This window comes from Lemur catta, chromosome 15, assembly GCF_020740605.2.
Source record: "Lemur catta isolate mLemCat1 chromosome 15, mLemCat1.pri, whole genome shotgun sequence".
NCBI lineage: Eukaryota > Metazoa > Chordata > Mammalia > Primates > Lemuridae > Lemur > Lemur catta.
Window position 1 is genome coordinate 9,255,802 of NC_059142.1, and position 19,764 is coordinate 9,275,565.

Genomic DNA, 19,764 nt, shown 5'->3' on the forward strand with positions numbered 1-19,764 from the left:
AAAGCTGGTCTCTCTCCCCAGCCTGTCAGTTCCCTTCTCCAGAGGCAAACAAGTTACCAGTTTCGTGTGGGTACTTCCAAAAATAGGCCAGGCATTCACGAATATACATGTCCCTCCATTTTTCCTAGCCCAGGTGTTACCTTCCTTCAGACAGGTGCTCCCTCTCTACGTTTGCACCGTGCTGCTGCTGGTTTTTTTAAAATCCATAAGAAGGTATCTTGGAGTTCAGTCCACAAAAAAAGCTTCTTCCTTCTTTTTAACGCCTGCCTAACACATTTCACTGGTGGGCATAAAAGTTGCTTCTAATCTTTTCCTGTCACCTTTACCTGTTGCTGCTGTGGGTAACCTTGTTTCCCGTCATTCCACATGTGGGTGAGTGTCTCTCCAGGGTAAGTTCCTGAGGTCGCAGGGCTGGAGCAAAGAGCATGCGTGTTCGTAGCTTTCACAGAAAGGGCCAGATTGCCTCCAACGAGGCTGTGCTAGCTCACACTTCTACCGGCAGCGCAAAGGAGTGCCTATTTCCCCACAGCCTCACCAGCACGGTGTATTTTCAGACTTTAAAAATTTCTGCATGGAAAAGTTTGTCTTTGCTTTCTGTTGAATTCCTGTCCCCATGGCTCCCAAGCTGTTGTTGCCTCCTGTGGGGGCAGTGAGCAGATGGGGTCCCTCCTGGCTTCCGAGCACCCTCTGTCCTGCAGATCACTCTGTGGGCTTGGTGCAGCCCCTCTTTGGGTGGTTTTCCACACTTTCAAGTCTCAAGGGAGGGCTCCTTGTCAACAGTTGCATTTTCTGCTTGGGATAACACTACTAGACTGCATTTCCTACGTGCCACGCCCATTATCTTTTCCTACGTCCTCCTCACTCTGATTTCCGTCTGCCCCCACCTCGCCCCTGCATGAGGCTTCTCTCTCATTTTCTAGCATTCTCACCCTGTGTCTTCTGCTGCTCACGTTCCACAGATAGGGTCTTTTCAGTAACAAGCCAGACCTGGGCAAACATCACTGGATCTTATTCCTAGCTGTGTGTCTTAGGACTCCTGCTCCAGAATGAATTCCAGAGGGGAACTGGGTGTGGTCGCAGCATTTGTCTTCTCCTGAGTTGTCCTAGTCAGGGGGCTGGAGGTGGAGCCAGAGCAAAGAATGCTTGGAGAGGTGCCCTAAGCCAGCACAGTCCGACAGAACTTTCTATGATGATGGAAACGCACTTCTGTGTTGCCCGGTACAGCAGCCGCTGGCACGTGGCTGGCGCACACTTGAGATGTGCCTGGTGTGACTGAGGAACTGGGTCTTTGATTTTGTTTAACTTTAGTTAATTTATATTTAAATAGCCGTATAGGCCTAGTAACTGCCATGTTGGACACCGCATCTCCGAGCTGTGCACTTTTAGCGTGAGAATGAGGGTCTAAGAAGCAGAATATATCCGGCCAAGGTTTCTTGAAGTCAAAATACAGCTGCAGTTCTTTATCAGGGCAGCCGAGCTCGGTGACCTGGTGGATTTGGAAACTCCTGTGTTTTCCCTATTGGAGACACAGTTGGGGCAAGGAGTGTGCCAGATTTCAACTTGGAGTGCAGGCCTCTCTTGAGGAATCTTGATATCCACAGATGTACATGGCAGGCACTGAGCTACCTGGTGTGAACACCAGTGAACAAAGCAATCTAGCCCCTATCCAAATGGAGCATCTAGTGCTATTTTTCTTTTTTATTGATACAGAGTATTCTACATATTTATGGGGTACGTGTGATATTTTGTTACTTGCATAGAATGTGTAATGATCAAGTCAGGGTATTTGGGGCATCCATCACCTTGAGTATTTATCATTTCTATGGGTTGGGAACATTTCAGGTCCTTCTTCTAGCTACTTTGAAATCTACAATACTAACTATAGTTAGTTGCTAACTGTAGTCACCCTACTCTGTTATCTAACATTAGAACTTATACCTTCTATCTAACTGTATGTTTGTACCCACTAACCCACCTCTCTTTGTCTCCCATTCCCACCCACCTACCCTTCCCAGCCTCTGCTATCAGTCATTCTACTCTGTCCCCCAACGGGATCAGCTCTTTCAGCTCCCACATATGAGCACATGCAAAATGTCTTTCTGTATCTGGCCTATTTCATTTAACATAAGGACTTCCAGTTCCATCCATGTTGTTGCAAATGACATGATTTCATTCTTTTTTATGGCCAAATAATATTCCATTGAGTATATATATCACATTTTCTTTATTCATTCATCCATGGATGGACACTTGGGTTGATTCCATATCTTAGTTACTGTGAATAGTGCTGCAATAAACATGAGGGTTCAGGGATCACTTTGATGTATGAATTTCTTTTCCTTTGGATAAATACCCAGTAGTGGGATTGCTGGGTCATATGGTAGTTCTATTTTCAGTTTATGGAGAAATCTCCATACTGTTTTCCATAGTGGCTGTGCTAATTTATATTCCCACCAACAGTGTGTACAAGTTCCCTTTTCTCTGCATCCTTGCCAGCATCTGTTATTTTTTGTCTTTTTAGTAATAGCCGTTCTAACTAGGATAAGATGATATCTCATTGTGGTTTTGATTTTCATTTCCATAAGGATTAGTGATGTCAAGTATTTTATAATAAACCTGTTGGCCATGTGTATGTCTTCTTTTGAGAAATGTCTATGCATGTCTTTTGTTTTTTTACTGTTGTTTGAATTCCCTGTATATTCTGAATATTAGTCCTTTGTTGGGTGAATAGTGTGCAGATATTTTCTCCCATTCAGCAGGTTGTCTCTTTACTCTGTTGATTGTTTCCTTTGCTGTGCAGAAACTTTTTAGTTTTAGTCCCATTTGTCTATTTTTGTTTTTGTTGTCTGTGCTTTTGAGGTTGTAGTCATAAAATCTTTGCCCCTTAGACCAATGTCCTAAAAAGTTTTCTCTATTTTCTTCTAGTAGTTTTATAGTTTCATGCCTTATGTTTAAGTCTTTAATCCATCTTGAGTTGATTTTTTGTATATGGTGAGAGATAGGGGTCTAGTTTCATTCTTCTGTGTATAGATATCCAATTTTCCCAGCACCATTTATTGAAGAGGGTATCCTTTCCACAAAGTATGTTCTTGGTGCCTTTGTGAAAAACCAGTTGGCTGTAAATACATGGATTTATTTCTGAATTTTCTATTCTGTTCCATTGATCTATGTATCTGTTTTTTTATACTAATACCATGCTGTTTGGGTTACTATATAGTGCTAGTTTTTAATACCTGCGTTAAATACAAATATAGGTTGAGCGTCCCAAATCTGAAACCCAGAATCTTGCAAAGTCCGAAACTGTTTCAGCACTCATATGGCACTCAAAGGAAATGTTCATTGGAGCATTTTGGATTTCAGATTTTCAGATTTGGGGTGTCCAACCAGTGCATATAATGCGAATATTTGAAAATCCAAAGCGCTTCTTGTCCCAAGCACTTAGGATAAAGGATACTCAGCCTGTACATGAGTTAAATAGAAAATCATGATCCTTGGACATACAAAACTTCACCTTATTTAAAGAGGAGGTGTATTCGTTTCCTACTGCTGCTGTAACAAATGCCACCAACTTAGTGGCTTCAAACAACGCATTTATTCACACACAGTTCTAAGGGTCTAAGTCCGAAATGAGTCTTACAAGGCTAAAAATCAAGGTGTCGGTAGAGCTGGCTCCTTCTGGAGGCTTTGGGGAGAAAGGATTCCTTTCCTTTTGCGTCATCTAGAGGCTCCGTCCTTGGCTCCTGTCTCCATACCAAGGTCATTGCCTTTTCTCCCCATTTTCATTGTCACAGTGGCTTCTTCCCTCTTTGATCTTTTCTTCCTTTTAGAAAGACCCTGGTGATTGCATTTCGAGCCTACTCAGGTAATCCAGGGTAACTGCCCATCTTAAAATCCTTAACTCAGTCATACCCTGCAAGTCCCTTTTATCACATAAGGTAACATTTGCAGGTTCTGGTTATTCAGATGTGAATATGTTGGGAGGGGGGAATGTTTTTCAAGCTACCACTGAGAGTACCTTTTACTACTAGAAGAAGAGCAAGTTTGTGTGGGAGAAGGTTATTAGCCAAGTTCAGTCATTCCTAGGTGTTCTGAGTTGGTGGAAATGGGCAGAACCTGACCCACTCATGTCGAAGGTCTAATGTTCTAAAGCCACGGATCTCAAATTTGGTGGGTGTTAGAATCATCGAGGGAATGTGGAAAAAGTTCGGAGGCCCAGACTCTATCCTCTTCTATGAGCCTGCACCTGTGTGTGGGCTTTATTAGCTCTCCAGATGGTTCTGATCCTTAGCAAAGTCTGAGAACTACTGCCTCAGGTGTGACCTCAGGGACGATCTGTGTGCCTGCACGAGGTCGGACTTCGTGAGTAAGTGGCAAAGTCAGGCCGCAAACAGGAAGTGCTGGAGAAGGTCAGAGGAGGGGCCGGTGTCTGTGGAGGAGCTGCCATCGGAGCCACACCTAGAAGGCGAGAGAAGGTGTGGCTTCCCCTGAGAAGCAGAGCAAGTGCTGTAAGCAGAGGAAAGGCCTTACAGCAGCATTGAGGTAGGAACAAGCATGGCACATTTGGGGACATGGAGGCCATCTGGGACCAGAAAGTGTAAGGACAGGGACTTGATGTGACGAGAGGAATATTAACAGGAATAACCTGCTGGTGTTTGCAGGGTGCAGCAGATAAAGGCTGAACGGGGCAGTGGCAGGGAAAATAGGGGAAAGGTGATGGTTGTGAGCGATTCCAGAACAGGACGTGGTCTGGCAATGCGCTAGTACTTACTGAGCAGAGTGTGTTGGGCAGTCCCTGCGCAGGCACAGGACGGGGAGCTGGAATGCAGTGGAGAGTAAGAGCGACTAGTCCCCGATCGTGTGAGTACACTGCGGGGCAGGATGGCAGGTAGAGTTGGGCAATAAGCAGACAGATGCAAATAAACAAGAAAGGCATGAGCTGGTGCTAAAGGCTCCGGAGAATTACTCAGGCTCATGTGATCGTCAGGAGGAACTGGGTTGCTTTAGAAGGTGCTTAGGGAAGGCCCCTCTGAGGAGGTGACATTCAGGCTGATGCCTGGATGACAAGGAGCTGGCCATGGGAAGAGGTGGGGGAGCAGTACTGCAGGCAGAAGGCACAGCAAGTGCAGAGGCGCAAGGCAGGATGGAACTTGCTCATCCCAGAACAGCCAGAGCAGCACTGTCCAACAAAACATTCTGCAGTGACAGGAATGTTCTATATCATGCTAGCCACTAGCCACACGGGACAACTGAGCACTGGCAGTGTGGCCAGTAAAACTGAGGAACTGAATTTTACGTTTGATTTGAGTGTGAATTAATTTACCTCTACATAGCTGCATGTGTCCAGCATCTTCTGCATTGGACAGCACAGGGCGAGGACGTCAGCCTGGCTGAAGGGGGCGAGCAGAACACGGCATACGATGCAGTAGAGAGAGGCAGACTTGATTGCTTTGTGAGTTAGGGTAAATGCTTTGGGCTTTACAAAAAGTGAAACAGGGTGATCATCGTAATAATATGGGGAGTGACGATGATGCCTTGGGAACAGCAGGGCCACAGTGGAGAAGGAGCAAAGTGGATGGATTGGGATGAGTCTTAGGGATAGAACTGACGGGAGGTGAGAGGGCTGGGATGTGGAAGGTGAACCTAGACTCGGGGAGTAAGCAACAGCATGGAGGGGGGTGCCATGCATTAAAACAGGGCGTGGAGAGCAGGTTCGGTTTTGCTTTTGGAAATGAGGGACATGAGTTCTTTGTTGGATTTGTTAGACTTGTCCCGAGCCATCAGGGTAGTGATGATGAGTAGCTGGTGGTTGTGGGTCCGGAGAGCTGGGAAAGGTCAGGCCTGGAGATGTGAAATTAAGGTCATCGGAAAGTAGAGGATGCCTAACGCTATGGGACAGGGTGAGGCCACTAAAGAGAGTAAACAGAAAAGCAGGGAGGGACAGGAGAGAGCCCTGGGGCACTGTGACATTTCAGATTGAATGTAGGAGGAAGATCCAGAAAGGAGGCCTTGAGAAAACTTGAGAGATGCCATGGAAGCCCAGAGAAGCCATAGTTCCCGGAAGGAGGGGACATTGAATGCTGCTGGCTGGCCGAGGACTGTAGAAGAGACAGATGCCCTTGGATGTGGTGACAACATGGAGACCATTGGTGACATTGAGGGGAGCAGGCTCAGTGGAGTGGATAGGAGAGAATTAGAGGTAAGAGAGTTGAAGCTGTGGCTACAGTTACCACTTTTGGTGAAAATTTTTGCCATGAGGGGAATAAGGGATTGGAGGGCTGGGGTCAAAGGACATATGTGTCTCTAATTCCTTTTTTTTTTTTTAAAGATAGGTATGATGTGCTAATAGGTAGGTTTGGCAGGAGGAGGGCACTTGAGGCACTGTCACGGGAGGAAAGGCTGAGAGGTGGGCACTGCTGTGGGTAGGATGGGATTTGGGCAGTGGATGGACGAGCAGTTCCTGCCGGGTTGCTCCTGTCTTTCCGAGTGAAGTGTGAGGCAAGGCCATCATCTGAGAAATGGAATAATTATTTTGGAAAATGGAAAGCAAACTCACTGGGTAACTGTGGTAGGATTGTTGAGTGGCTTGAACTGTGCTTCTCAAACTTGCCTGTGCAAATGAATCACCTGGGGTTTGGTAACGTACAGAGCCTGCATTTCTAACAAGCTCCCGGGTGACAGCGATGCTGCTGGTGCCTGCATCCCACTTTGATCAGCAGGACCGCACAGCACTTCCTCGCCGGGAAGCTTCGGAAGACGTACGATTTCCTAATACGATGTCCAGGGTATGCCCCATTACTTGCCCACAGAATTTACATGTAGGGTAGAATAGCAAGAGTTGAGTGCTTACTTAAGATTTGTGGCCATCCACTGAAAGTAAGTTTTCAATGTTGCAATTATCGGGGAAACTTAAAAAAAAAAACCTTGGATACCAAAAGCAAAAATCCAAGCCCTAGGTAGTTTTATTTTGATTGAGAATGTGAGTTAATTGGTGTGGGGTGAGTCCCGGGTACCATACTTTTTCAGAACTCTTCTGGTGATTCTGTTATTCATCAAGGCTTGAGAAACACTGATTTGAAATAGCAGGTCAAGGGGACAGTAGCAGAGAGAGGGTGGAGACTGGGCCACCCCTAGGGTGTGTGGGCCCCTGTCTAGATAAACAGTTTGAGTCACTGGAAATCAGCATGCTGTGGCCATTCCAGCTGGTCGATCTTACCATACTCCCACCAAAGAAATACCATTTCAGTTAGCAGGAGCAGTCTGCTCACCAGGCTGCCCTTCTGGAACCTTCACAGGTCCTGAGATAAGCCCATAGGCACCCTGCCCAGCTGCTTGGGACGTCTGGTCTACCTGTGTGTGGGATCCACTGGGGAGGGGAGCATCCAGGCTTCGGGAGGGAGTGGCTCAGATGATGCCCCAGGCCCCCCTGGTCCTAGGCTCCTTGGAAAACTTCAAGGAAGGCAATCCAAGGGTGGGCCCCATGCGCCATGCAGCCTGGTTAGGAACAAGGTTAGGACAAGGAGGTTGGAAAACTGAGAGCTCAGCTTAGGAAATGGTTCTTGTCATCTGGTTGCTGCAACACATGGCAGGAGAAGGGTTGGAAGTCAGAGGCTAAAGCTGCTCTCCAGCAAATGAAAGGGCGTGTCTGCAAGAGTCAGCGATGACCTCGACAAGGAGGAATTGTCGCCAAGTCCGATGGACCCTTGGTTTTACGTAGCAGCAGCCCAAGTCAAACCTGCTTCACTACAACAAAGTGTGGGGCAAAGGGATTTATTGGCCCTCATAGGAGAAAAGCCCACAGGCGCATGGCTGTCCACACGGCCCCTTCTAGAGCTGTGTGAGGTGGCCTCTGAGAAGGCCCCAGTGATCCCTGCCTCCTGGTGTTCGCTCCCTGTGTAATCCTTGCGCTTTGAGTGTGCGTGGGACTTAGTGATGCTTCCAACTGCAGACGTGGTGGATGCCACGTCTGAGACTAGGTCACAGAATGGCTGTGGCTTCCACTCACTCTCTCTTGCCCTCTTCCTGGCTGGTTTGAGGGAAGCTAGCTGCACCTTGTGGGTGGTGCTAGGGAGAGGCTCACGTGGCAAGGAACTAATGCCTCGACAGCCAGCAAGGACCTGAGGTCTTTGAACAGCCACACGAATGGGCTTGGAAGCAGATTCTCCTCCACCTGAGCCTTGAGATGACTGTAGCCCTGATGTCTTGGTTGCAGCCTTGGGGTAGACCCTGAGTAAGGTTCCGGGTCTGGGAAGGCTGTGCCCAGATACCTGGTCCCCGGAAACTGAGATGATAAATGATTCTTGTTTTGAGCCACTAAATTTTGGGCTAATTTGTTTCACCTGATAAATAACTAATAGAAGAGGTAAAGGCAGTGTCATCTGAAGTCTCCTTCTGTAGGCTTTGCTTTCCTCTGTATTGGTTTCATTTCTAGCTCAGCATCCTTCTCAGAAAGATTCTAAAACCACTCAGTAATTCCAAAAAAACAAGACAGGAAAATCATTGGGCAGCTTTCAAATGGAGGCTGGGGTGACACAGTTGGGAGATGGGGTCAACCTCATCTTTGCCACACAGGCTGAGAAAGGAGCAATGGTGGTACCCAAAGGTATATCAAAGAAGGCTGATACCAGAGGGAGGAGAGTGGATGTCTACCAACCATGGTAACTGGTGAGGGATGGAAGTGACAGAATCCTCAATGTTTGCACGTGTGGGCTTTGAGAGCTTGGATCTAGCTCTCAGGCAGAGAAGGAAGTACAGTGGTTAGTGTCATGGGAGTAGATGGAGAAGTCTCAAGGTGTGAAGGGAAAAGCTGCAAGGAGACCAGTAGGAATGAGGGCAGAGAGAAGGCCTAGGGGAAGCGGCGTCCTGGGTTGAACTGTGTGTGAGAGTACACGTGCCCATGTCCTTGCAAGGGAGGAAGATGGTGAGGAAATCAAGATGGACAGATATAGACCTTTTTTTTTTTTTTTTTTTTGAGTATCTGAACATAAGCTTTTGATCATTTGTGCTAAATAGGAGACAAGTTTGCAAGTTGGGCTAGAAATATAATGAAATCAATCACAAAGAGTTAAGGATGCAAGGCACCATATATAAATTGTTCATCTCAACTGCCTGTTACACCTGAATAAACCCACTAAATGTTCTTTGAGCCAAAAGCTTCCATTTATTCCCTCTGAGCCTTTAAAATTGCTAACCAGGAGGGGAATAGGTGGAGCTCAGCCTCCTCTGTTCTTGTCTCTCCCTTCCTGGTCTCCTGTGCAGGGGAGAAGGAGCTGGTCTAAGAAGCTATAATAAGAATATTCTTCAGACGCAGTGGTAGGGAAGAAGAAAGTTCTGGGCCATCATTGTATCCATTATATGCCTTCAGGTGAGAAATGGAGGCTGACATGGGCTTCAGAGAGTTTAGAAGGAGGATAACTAATTGTGCTCTTAAATTTGGGGTATGTTAGGTTGGCGAGAGTTTAGCTTTGTGGAGAAGGACTGGGCCTAAGGACAGGCACACGTAGGTGGTGCACCCAGGGTGTCTAACCTTGCGAAAGGCACAGAGATTCAACTTCCTTTCCAAAATGAAGCATTGTGTGCGGACACGTTTACAGTGTCGTAACTGGCGGTGCCCTGCCTGGGCTGGGTCCCTTTCCTATTGTATTGAGTGTCTCCATCTATTGTATTGGGTGTCTCCAAAAAAAGAAAAAAATACATTGAAAGAGAAATTAAGAAACATAATTCATTCCTCACTTTCCGCACCCTCCGTGCAGGGTGCCCTGCCAAAACCAGGGCGGTGGAAAGACGCCTCTCTCAGGTCACTTAACACCGTGACCAGGTTTAAACTTTTCACTGTCCAGAAAGGTTTGCAAACCCTGCTGCAGCAGATCTGCCTGCTTCAGCGTCTGAGGTGGAAGCAGGGCCACGGGGAACCTGTTTCAGACTCCTAGGAATGCGTCCTGAGCTTTCCGGTGGGCTGGGGAGCCTGCACTGCTTGGTAAACAGGGGCGTGGCAGAGGGAGGGCTGGGACTGGCGTTTTCTGATGACGCACAAGCTGCATTGCTGGAAGTGGCTCTGAGATAGGTCATCATATGCAGGAGGCTTATTTCGCAAGTGTGAGGAAACCGGGCTTGGAGAAGGTCCTGGCTCTAGTTAATAGGGTGGCGAACGTCAGGTCCCATCTCTCAAGTCCACGGCCGCAGCTCTGGCCCTCAGCTAACCTGTTGTGATTATCTACATTCAGAAGGAGGAGCGTGCCTGGCTGGGAGATGTGTGCGGCTCCCACTGCCCTGAGCCGACCCTCGTACCTCCTTTTAGATCTGTTATAAGGTCTAATCCCACTGTACACTCTTTTTCTGCCATCTTGGCCACTGGGACTAGAAGGCCTGGCTCACCTTTGACAAATGAAGACTGCTTTCCTGCTTGGAGCCTGAGCCACCCCATCCCCCTGTTCCTCCTGGTAGGGTGGAGCCTGAGCCACCCCATCCCCCTGTTCCTCCTGGTAGGGTGGAGCCTGAGCCACTCCATCCCCCTGTTCCTCTTGGTAGTGTCATTCTATGCGAGAACGCAGAGTAATCTCTGGGCAAAAGGAGTCACTACAGGGCAGTGTGGAAGAGGGCAAAGGGCAGCCCACCTGCAGAGGGTGGGGGTTGTGGTTGGAAGCATGTTTTGGCATCAGCTGTGTCGCCACTCCTGCTTTCCTGGCCAGGCTAGCCCTTGGGGGAGGTCCAGGTGGCTGCCCCGCCCATGCATCCCTTGTTCCCTAGCTGGCTTTTCTTTCCAGGAGCCTCACTGCTCAAGGATTCCCTGGGGAGAAGGGAGGGGTGGTATAAGGCAGATGGGGGCATTGGTGCCCAGGACGTGGGGCACCCCAGGGTCCCTTGGGGAAAAGGAAGTAAACTCCAGCATGTATTTATTAGGCTCAGCCCCTAGCCCGGAGAGAGGACAAACACCCCACCAGCTTCACCTGATTTACATGCCTGACATGTTCTAGTTGCCCTGCTTTTCAGGGGCGAGCTGTGTGCCCCAGGTCCTGTCCTCACCCTGGAAACATGGCCATGTATAAGGCCTACACCCAGCAGAGCCCTGAACAACCCCACATGGGAGGGCCTCTCTTCTGCTCTGCCACCGTGCTCCCATCCCATTAAGAAAGTATTTATGGAGCCGCCACCTGGGTAAGATGGCAAACGTGAGAGTGAGTGTGCCCTGACCACTGCCATTGTGGCTTGCGGTTCTGTTGGGGGAGGCCAGTCGTGAGCACCTAACTGTAGTAAATGTGTTCAGAATGTTATAGGGACTCAGAGAAGGGGGTGGAGGCAAGGGGGCCTTCCAGAGGAGGAGTAGGACTCCCAGAGGAGGAGGAGGATTCCCAGAGATGGGGGGCGGGAACGATGGTTGAGGGGGAGGGTCTCCAGGCTCAGAATCAGCCTGGACAAAGGCACAGAGGCATCAAAGGAATGCTTGGGAATTAAGGCAACCTGCTTGAATAGTTTTTGTTGGTATTTGCTTTGTTTTTGACTTAGAAAATGTCTGGTGTGGCTGAAGGGTGGGATGAAGTAGGATGGGGGTGGGAGGAGTTGATGAGGAAGGAGGGAAATTGCAGCCTCTGATGGGACCCTTTCTGTTGCAGTGTGAGGAAACCAGATTGATATTGCTTAAGCAAAGGAGAATGTTTTGAACTCCAGTGTAGAATCCATAGGCAGCATGGCTGTAGGATCTATAGGTTCTAAAGGTGTCAGGATGTTCTCTCTCGCTTGGGCTGCATATTGAAGACTCTGGCGACTCCACACTCTGGCATCCTCCCTGCTTTGAGGCTATCAGCAAGAGCCCTGCTTTTTCTGTGAGATTAAGTAAATCCCATGACTGAGTGACCTTTGGGAACCAGGTACTTGTCCCAGGGGGATGGAATGTGCTGCTTGGCTGGGTGGTGGCCCCAGCCTTGGGTCTGGGAGGTGAGTAGCGTTGTCCACACCTGGGAATGGAGAGGTGTGACTCCCCACAGGAAAAATGGGTGCCATCCCTGGACGAAGGGGACTTTGGGGGGTGGGTAGGCAAAATCAACAGATTCCCCAGTGGTTCACCACAACGTTGAAGATCCTTGAAGGATGTGGGACTGTGTCATGCGTGCCACGCAGGGCCCGTCCGAGGTTATTCATAGTGGGGGACACTCCCCTGGCAAACGGAAGAGGAGAGGCTTTCAGAGGACTAGAGGGTCTAGTGGGGAAAGAGAAAACTTGGAGAGATTTTGGCAGTTGATTAGACAAGACCTGGGAAGTGGTTGACAGCTGGGAATTTGATAAGTGGAAAAATCAAAGATCTGATTTTTGGTTTGCGCTTCTAGGGGACTACATATATGGCAGGGAGTGATTGGGGCAAATAGAATTTGGTTTAGGACATGCTGAATTTGAGGTGTCAGTGGCCTGTGATTCTCAGACTGAATGTGGTTTATCAGACAAGTCAGGGCCCCCGTGCAGATGAGGGAGTGGCCTGCAGAGATGCCACCGAAGGAGCAGCTAAGGAAGGTGGCGGCAAGAGAGCATGCGGCTGGGAGGAAGCAGCACTGGGGATGCAGCCTCAAGTTATGTGCCCGCGGGCACGAGCCAGGGTGAGGGCCGAGGAGGAGCAGGAAGGGAAGGTAAGAAGGGACTTCAGAGAACACCTTCTCCTGCAGAGGAGGGAAGGGGACAGGCGGAGGTTTGTGTCGTGTAGAGGAGCTGGAGCACATAGTCAGAGGTGTCAGAACTACTGAGAATCCTGGTCCATGACGATACCCTTGTTAGAGTCAGCGAACTGGACATTCAAAGGGTGAATTTTATTATCTATAAATTCTACCCCTATAAACCTGACTTAGAATAATCTTCATGGCAGCATAGTTCATAATAGCAACAAAATGGAAACAACCCAGCCATCCATCAGCAACATAATGGACAAATACATTGTATTAATTACTCTGCTCACATGATGAGATACTATTCAGAGAAGAGAAAAAAAACCCACAAAGGAATCAGGGATACATGCATCCATACAGATCAATCTTAAAAACAGAAAGTTTAATGAAAGAAGCAAAACTCAAAAACTCCAGGAGGGTTAAATGAAAATAAAGTTCAAAAACATGCAAAATTTCACCATCCCATAGGGGCTTAAGGGAAAAATATTGTAAAATTAAAGTTCTCTGTTTAGGGATGTGTGTGTTGATGATAAAGCTGTTAGGGAAAGCAAGGAAGTGATTTCTAGAAAAGTTGGGATAGCAGTTACTTCTGGAATAAAGAAGAGCCACATCAGGAAGGGACACTCAGGAAGCTTCGTGGAGTTTACTGTGTAATTATTCATTATTTTATGCAATTTTTGGATGTATATTATATTAATAAAAACTTAGGAAAGAGCAGGGGATACTAATATGCATAAGCAGCTTCCTGTGTGCCAAGTGTAATTCTAAGTTCCGTACACTTGTTGGCACATTGAGTCTCCACAGAAGTCCTACAAGGCAGGCACTATTATGATCATCAGTGGATGAGGAAACTGAGGCACAGAGACATTAAGTAGTTTGCCCAAAGTCACAGAGTCAGAAAGTAGTACAGCTGAGCCTTGAATCCAGGCAGTCTGGTTCCAGAGCAGAGCCCCTGCTGTTAGCCACTGCACGGTAAGGTCACATGTGGCAGTCAGAGGCCCCAGGTGAGCTTGGAGGCCAGGATCAGTTGAGTGGTGAGGGCTGGAAGTCATACTGCAGTTGACAGAAAGTGAAATGGAGGGAGAGTACAGCAGTGGGAAGGTCATTAAAAGATGGGAAGATAAACCATTTCTCACTCTGCCTGAATGGCACTTAGAAAGTCCTTCAACATGCTGTATTATCGAATTCTGTTGATGCCCATGTGAGGCAGCAGGTGTTCAGCATCACCATTGTAAAGACGAGAGAGCTCCTTTGGCTTGCCCTAGGGCAGAGCCAGAGGCTGTGGAGGGACCTGGAGCTCTGGCCTTACACTTGCAAGACCTATGCTCTTTCAACTCTTGTGTTGATGCTGTGACCTTGAGGGTCCTACGTCTGGCAGCTGACCCTGTATCCTTCAGGAATGGCCCAGCTGTGCATTCAGGGAGATACCAGGTGTGTCCTCCCTGCTAGGTAAGTGGGTACTCTACAGGACACAGCTGCTCAGCTGCCTGCCAGGGCTTGCTGAGTGTCTGGGGACTGCAAGCTGCTGATCTTGGGGTCATTGCCTTAGGTTAGCGTTTAACTGCCTGTAGCCTGTGGACTATGGGTTATATTCTCCTCAGGTTCATGGCTGCTGTCATAGGTATATGCCTTGGAAGAGGGATAGGCAGCAAGGAGCTGTTCCACATTTGCCAGGTGGTTCGATGAGCCCATGTGCCTATCATTTGGCCCGTGGGTTAAGGATGTTCCTGCTTCTTTGCCTCCTGTGCCAGAAGGGGACCTTGAGGCACCTTCTTCAAAGAGAGCACTGATCCTCATCTGTTTCCAGGGGAGTGGCTGAATTTAAAATGGATTTAAAATGAGAGGTTTAATAACATGATGAACTACGTAATAGTGTTCAGTGAAAAATGGGGTATCGATTGAACGGTCTAACATCAATTATATTGTTTAAGAAGAAATTCAATGAAATACTAACAGTGGGATTATGGATGTTTGAGTTTTTACTTTTTGCTTTTTTTCCCCTGTAAAAACCACCTCTAGGATTGCAGGTGGGGGGAGGGAAGCACCTCTGTCCATGGAAGCTCCTGACTTTGATTCTTCTTTAAGCCCTGGGGGAGTCCTTTAGCCTTTGTGAAAACACCGTAGAAAGACTCAGAGTATTAGATAAGAATGGAATCTTGAAAGTGACAGCTTCCTTAGAAAGGTGAGATAACGGGGTTTGGTGAGGGGGTTGGCCTTGTCCAGGGTCATGTAGGGTCAGGACAAGAGCACTGTCTCCTAAACCCTTTCCCACAGCCCAGCGACAGCACGGAGGCAGGTGAGCAGCGGCACATTTAGAGAGTAGGGAGGACTAAAGAATGGCCCCCAAGAGTACTCAGGTCGTCATCCCTGTGAGTGTTACCTTACATGGCAAGGCAGACGTTGAGAGTGGGAGATGATCCTGGATTATCGGGTGGGTCCTAAATGCAACCACAACTGTCCTTAGAAGAGAGGCCAAGGGAGGTTTTACACATACACAGAGAACCCAGTGTGACCATGGGACAGATTAGAGTGATGCAGCCGCACGCCGGGAATGCTGGCAGCCACCAGAGAATCTGGAATAGGCGAGGAATGATTTTCCCCGAGAGCTGCTGAGGGAGCATGGCCCCGCTGACATCTTGATTTTGACTTAGTGAAACTAATTTCAGACTTCTGACGTCAGAATTTGTAAGAGAAAAAAGGGGGGTTGTCTTAAGCCACCAGGTTTGTGGTCATTTGTTACAGCACCCCTAAGAAACGAATCCAGTGAGCAGTTGTCAGGGTCAGCCTGCCGAGCGCTGCCTGCCTAGATGCCCCTTGGGGGAAAAAGTGATCCCTGGACAAACAACTCTGACCCTTGAACAGAGGGACACGTGCATGGATATTCACTCATTCATTCTAGACATTTTTATTGAATACCTATTGTGTTACCAGGCGCTGTTCCAGGTTCTGGGCAGCCTTGCGTTTGCGTTCCGGGGGAGGGCAGAGGAAATGCACCAGGACAGAGAGGTGCATATGTCCTTGGCCTGTTTGAGGATGAGGAGGAGGCCACTGTGTCTGGAAGTGGTGGGGTGAGATGGGGGAGACCTTTCAGGCCACTGTAGACGTGAGATTTTACTGTGAGGAAGGTGGTGTCCATTGGAGAGGTTTGAGTTGGGGCTTGACATGATGGCTTTTTGTTAATTGAGATAAAAATCCACATAACATGAAAGCAACCACTGTAAAGTGTGCAGTTCGTTGGCATTTTAGTACATTCACAGTGTTGTGTGACCGTTACCTCTGTCTAGCTCCAAAGCATTTTCATCACCCCCAAAGGAGACCCCACACTCACTAAGCAGTCACTCCCCAGCCTCCTAGCCCCTAGCAACCCCCCGTCTACTTTCTGTCTCTGGATTTGCCTGTTGTGCTGGAATTTTTGATGGATCTTCTTGGAAGAATCACTCTGGCTGCTGGGTGGAGAATGAATGGGAGCCGGCAGCCGCAATGAAAGCAAGGGGAGAAATTAGGGTCTTGCTGCTGCAGGGGAGAAGGAGGGCTGGGCTGTGCGTGGCCATCGGTAGAGGTGATGGAGGAAGGCCATGGAAGGGCTTGAAGTCAGGGTGTGCTCCGGCATCACCTCTGAGAAGTCCTGCCGCAAGCAGGCCTGTTTGGCTCGGTTTGGTCCATATCTGACAATGGAGCCCCTTTTTTTCAAGTAGCTCTGCAACTTGGCGCTGTGTTCCAGACCACACACCCATGTGGCAGAAAGGGTACCAGATGGGAACTCAGGGGATCGAGTTCTGAGGTTGCCACTTCATAGTTTTGAGACTCTGGGGCAGTCACTACAGATCTGGGCACCCCCGATCCTTATCCAAAAACTGAGGACATTAACTGGCTTCAGTGATTTCACATGCTGGGATAGATTGCTGTCATTTGTGAAGATGTCCTTTCCTGGCATCTGGGGAAAGTGGGTGCCTCTGTGTCAGCAGAACCCGGAGTTTTCACCCTCGCTAGGGCCTGAAAGGCAGGAATCAGCTGCGGAGAGGGCTAGTGTGATAGAGTTTGAAAGTGAACCTGAATTCTTAGGCAAAGTGAATGTCCATGCAAGTTAGCTCATTTCGGGGTTTTCTAGAAGAGTCAAGTATAGGAAATGTATCTCATTACCCTCATCTGGGATTTTAAGGGACTGCTTAAACTCGGGGCTCTCAGCTGTGATGATATAGTGCGCTTGTGTCTCTGCTGGGTGCAAGGTGAGTTGCAGAGATCTGTTCTTAATCACTCTGAAGTTTGCAAGAGATTTACCATCGCGTATAAATCAGAGCAAACTCAAGGTTATCCTGTAATGACACACACGCTCATTTGCATTGCATTCTGGTGTGTTCTCCATTTTCTGTGCTACAAACTCCAAAGTGTTTGTTTTTGTTTTAAGCAAAAGTGATAACATGCCCATGGTTAAAACCAAAATCAAATCGTACTACAGGGCTTAGAATACAAAACAACACACTCACCCTCCTCCCCTCCCCTTATAGCCGCACTTCTAAGCGTTTGCTTTTAGTTCTCCTGGCATTTACCTCCAGAATTTAAAATAAAATGCTGCCTGTTGTTTCTCGATTTATTAACTTTGCCACTGTCTGTCAGGTCCCTGCTATGACAAATGAGTTCATTATTTACACTAAGCCCCACTTCCCCTCCTTACCTTTCTCCCTAAATGTGATAGTTCTCTTATTTGTACTTACCTTGTGAGTGCGCCTTACTGACATCTGGATCGTAGGAACTGCAGCCAGAAACTGGTACCAGGGAACCCATCTTAAGGATGTAGTTCAAACCAAGGGTTAAAAAATAGCCCTATGAAACTCATGGTCTTTAAAGGCCTTCCCCCCCCCCCCCCCCCCACTGTGTGTTCTCTTTCTGTGAACCCTTAGGAGGCATTTCTTTCAGTTTTAGGGCAGGAATGGTTGTGCTTCTCCCCAGCAGGTGGCTTATTTTATCTTGAGGAGGCTGAGGACCAAGAAACCAAGCACATCTCTCTTTCTGTGCAGGCCGCAGAGCTCCGTTCAAGGGCTCACCTCTTGTGCGGGAGGATCAGACCGAAAAGGTCCCCAACTCACCCAGACCTCCTCTAATTTTTTTCTACTGTTTTCTCTTCATCTAATTTTGCACTCTGGGTGGCTGGATTAGGGAAGACAAGGCATGGGAACTTTCACTAATTCTCTTTTCTAATCCTGACAGTCTCAGAGAAGATATGGTTCACTTTGAGCCCTCCCCATCCTCCCAGCCTCTCCCAGTTCTGAAATAGGACCTGTGAACTTGACCCCCCTTCCCGGGGTTTTGTGTCCACATTGCACTTACCCTTCCCCTCTGGCATGGGAAGAACCACTCCAGAAATAGGACAGTGTGGCAACTTGCCCTGTGTAATTAGGGGTGATTTATGTCCCTGTTAAAGACACCAGGCCATGTGAGGATTTACCTTGATTCCATTCAGATCGCAGGGCTGCGCCTTGTAAAAAGATGCTCGGCCATTAGTGCCTTGTGGAGCTGCCCCTCCGGCCCGGGCCTGCACGGGTTTAATGAGACTCAGAGACTGGCTGAGGAAATTCATGCCCAGACGCTAGGGCCCCCTTTCCCTGAGCCCCTCATTGCCGCAGCCAAGGGGCTCAGTGTATAGGAATGTTGGAGCCAAGGAAGGTGGCAGCCGGGCTGCCTGGGGTCCTGAACCCCCTCCTCCATCCCTCCTAAGGGCACCCCCACAGCTCAGCTCATGGGTACCCCTGACAGCCACAGCTGTGCTCGCTCACTCATTTAGTCATCCACATATTTTTACAAGCAGGAAAGCCCTTTTCTCTCCTTTCATACACTGAAATTGTGCAGTGCCCCAGCGTACATGCGAGGTGCATTGGGTCTGCCCCGAGTGGAGCTAGGGCGGGGTGTCCGGTGGCCCTGCTGCCCGCTCCCCTGCTCTTGGTGCACAGCCCTCTCGGGGCTCCCTCCCTCCCTCCCTTCCACATATGCCACTTAATAGATAGATGGGTCTCCTTATTTTCAATTACTTTCTTTATAGGGATCCTTAGAAAGATTTGTGGATTTTTAGGACTGAGAAGGGCCTTAGAATTCAGCACTGCTTCCCCTCCTCCTTGCTAGAGAGGTCAGAAATGTTCACTGTCCCCCGGGACCCCATTGCGGTCTTCTTTTCAGAGTGCAGAGGTGACACACAGGCTGTGTGCTGGGACCTTGAGGCTAGCTGCTCCGGCCTCTGCAGTGATGAAAGCTTGCAAACCGCTTGAGGAACCGGTTCAGAAATCTAGCCCACCTCCCCGCCCTCCCGCCTTCATTCAGCAGTGATTCAGTGAACCTTTATTGACTGTCCGCAGGGTACAGGCACCTCTGCCAGGTGCCCTGGGCGAGGCAGACACCCAAAGACTTGGCTGTCTGCATCCCAGGAGCTTACGAGCTCGTCACCAACATGGGACGAGCACATGCCATACTCCTGCTGAGTAAGCCCTTTTATTGATATGACGAGTGTTCTTGACGTGTGTTGATCACGAGTGTGCCTCAGAAAACATGCCGGTCCAATTCTTCATCAGGGGTCCGGTGTCTGGGGAGAGGACCGCCTGCTTAGCAGAAGTCGGGGTAGCTGAACTCACGTGGTTCTCTTGTAAGTTTGGGTGCAGAGCTCTCCAGGGGAGGCGGGGCTGAACTCACTCTGCAATCTGGGCAGTCTCCCCACTTTGACTGTCCTTGTCTGATGGATTTTCCCTTTGGGTCTTCCCCATGCCCGCCAGAGCTGTAGCAGCTCTCAAGAACCTGAGTGGGAAGCACAGGTTTCCCCAGGCCTTTAGCAGTCTCTGCTGGGGCCTAGCAAGCTGCTTTCTTAGACTGATAGAATCGTTCCGTACCTGGGGATGCACTCAAGTTGCTCCATGTGGGTCTGGTGGGCTCCTTGCAGCAGCGTCTGGACCGCCTCTGTTAGTAGGGGACACTGGGGTCGCTTTGGCATGTATCACAGCTCTCCTGCCCCCACTTCAGCGCTCATGGGTAGTGTGGTCCCATGAGCTAGTGGCTCTGTGGTGTCTCTTCCGGGACTCCGCTTCCTCCTCTCTGGAAATGCGTGTAACTGAACCCGAGTCAGTCTGCGATTATACCTGAC

General features: G+C 48.8%; 1 protein-coding gene across 2 annotated transcripts in view; it reads left to right on the forward strand.

Moving 5' to 3' along the window:
* GAS7 (growth arrest specific 7) overlaps positions 1-19,764 on the forward strand; it is a 215,244-nt gene that overhangs the window by 63,384 nt on the left and 132,096 nt on the right. The window contains exons 1-2 of one of the 2 annotated variants that reach the window (XM_045525989.1): positions 4,473-4,539; positions 5,984-6,196. The exons of the other annotated variant lie outside the window; for it this stretch is intronic. Coding sequence (XP_045381945.1) covers positions 6,029-6,196 — 168 coding nt within the window. The 5' untranslated portion in view covers positions 4,473-4,539; positions 5,984-6,028. Of the gene's footprint in view, positions 1-4,472; positions 4,540-5,983; positions 6,197-19,764 lie in introns of those variants that run through there. 2 annotated transcript variants of the gene reach the window in all.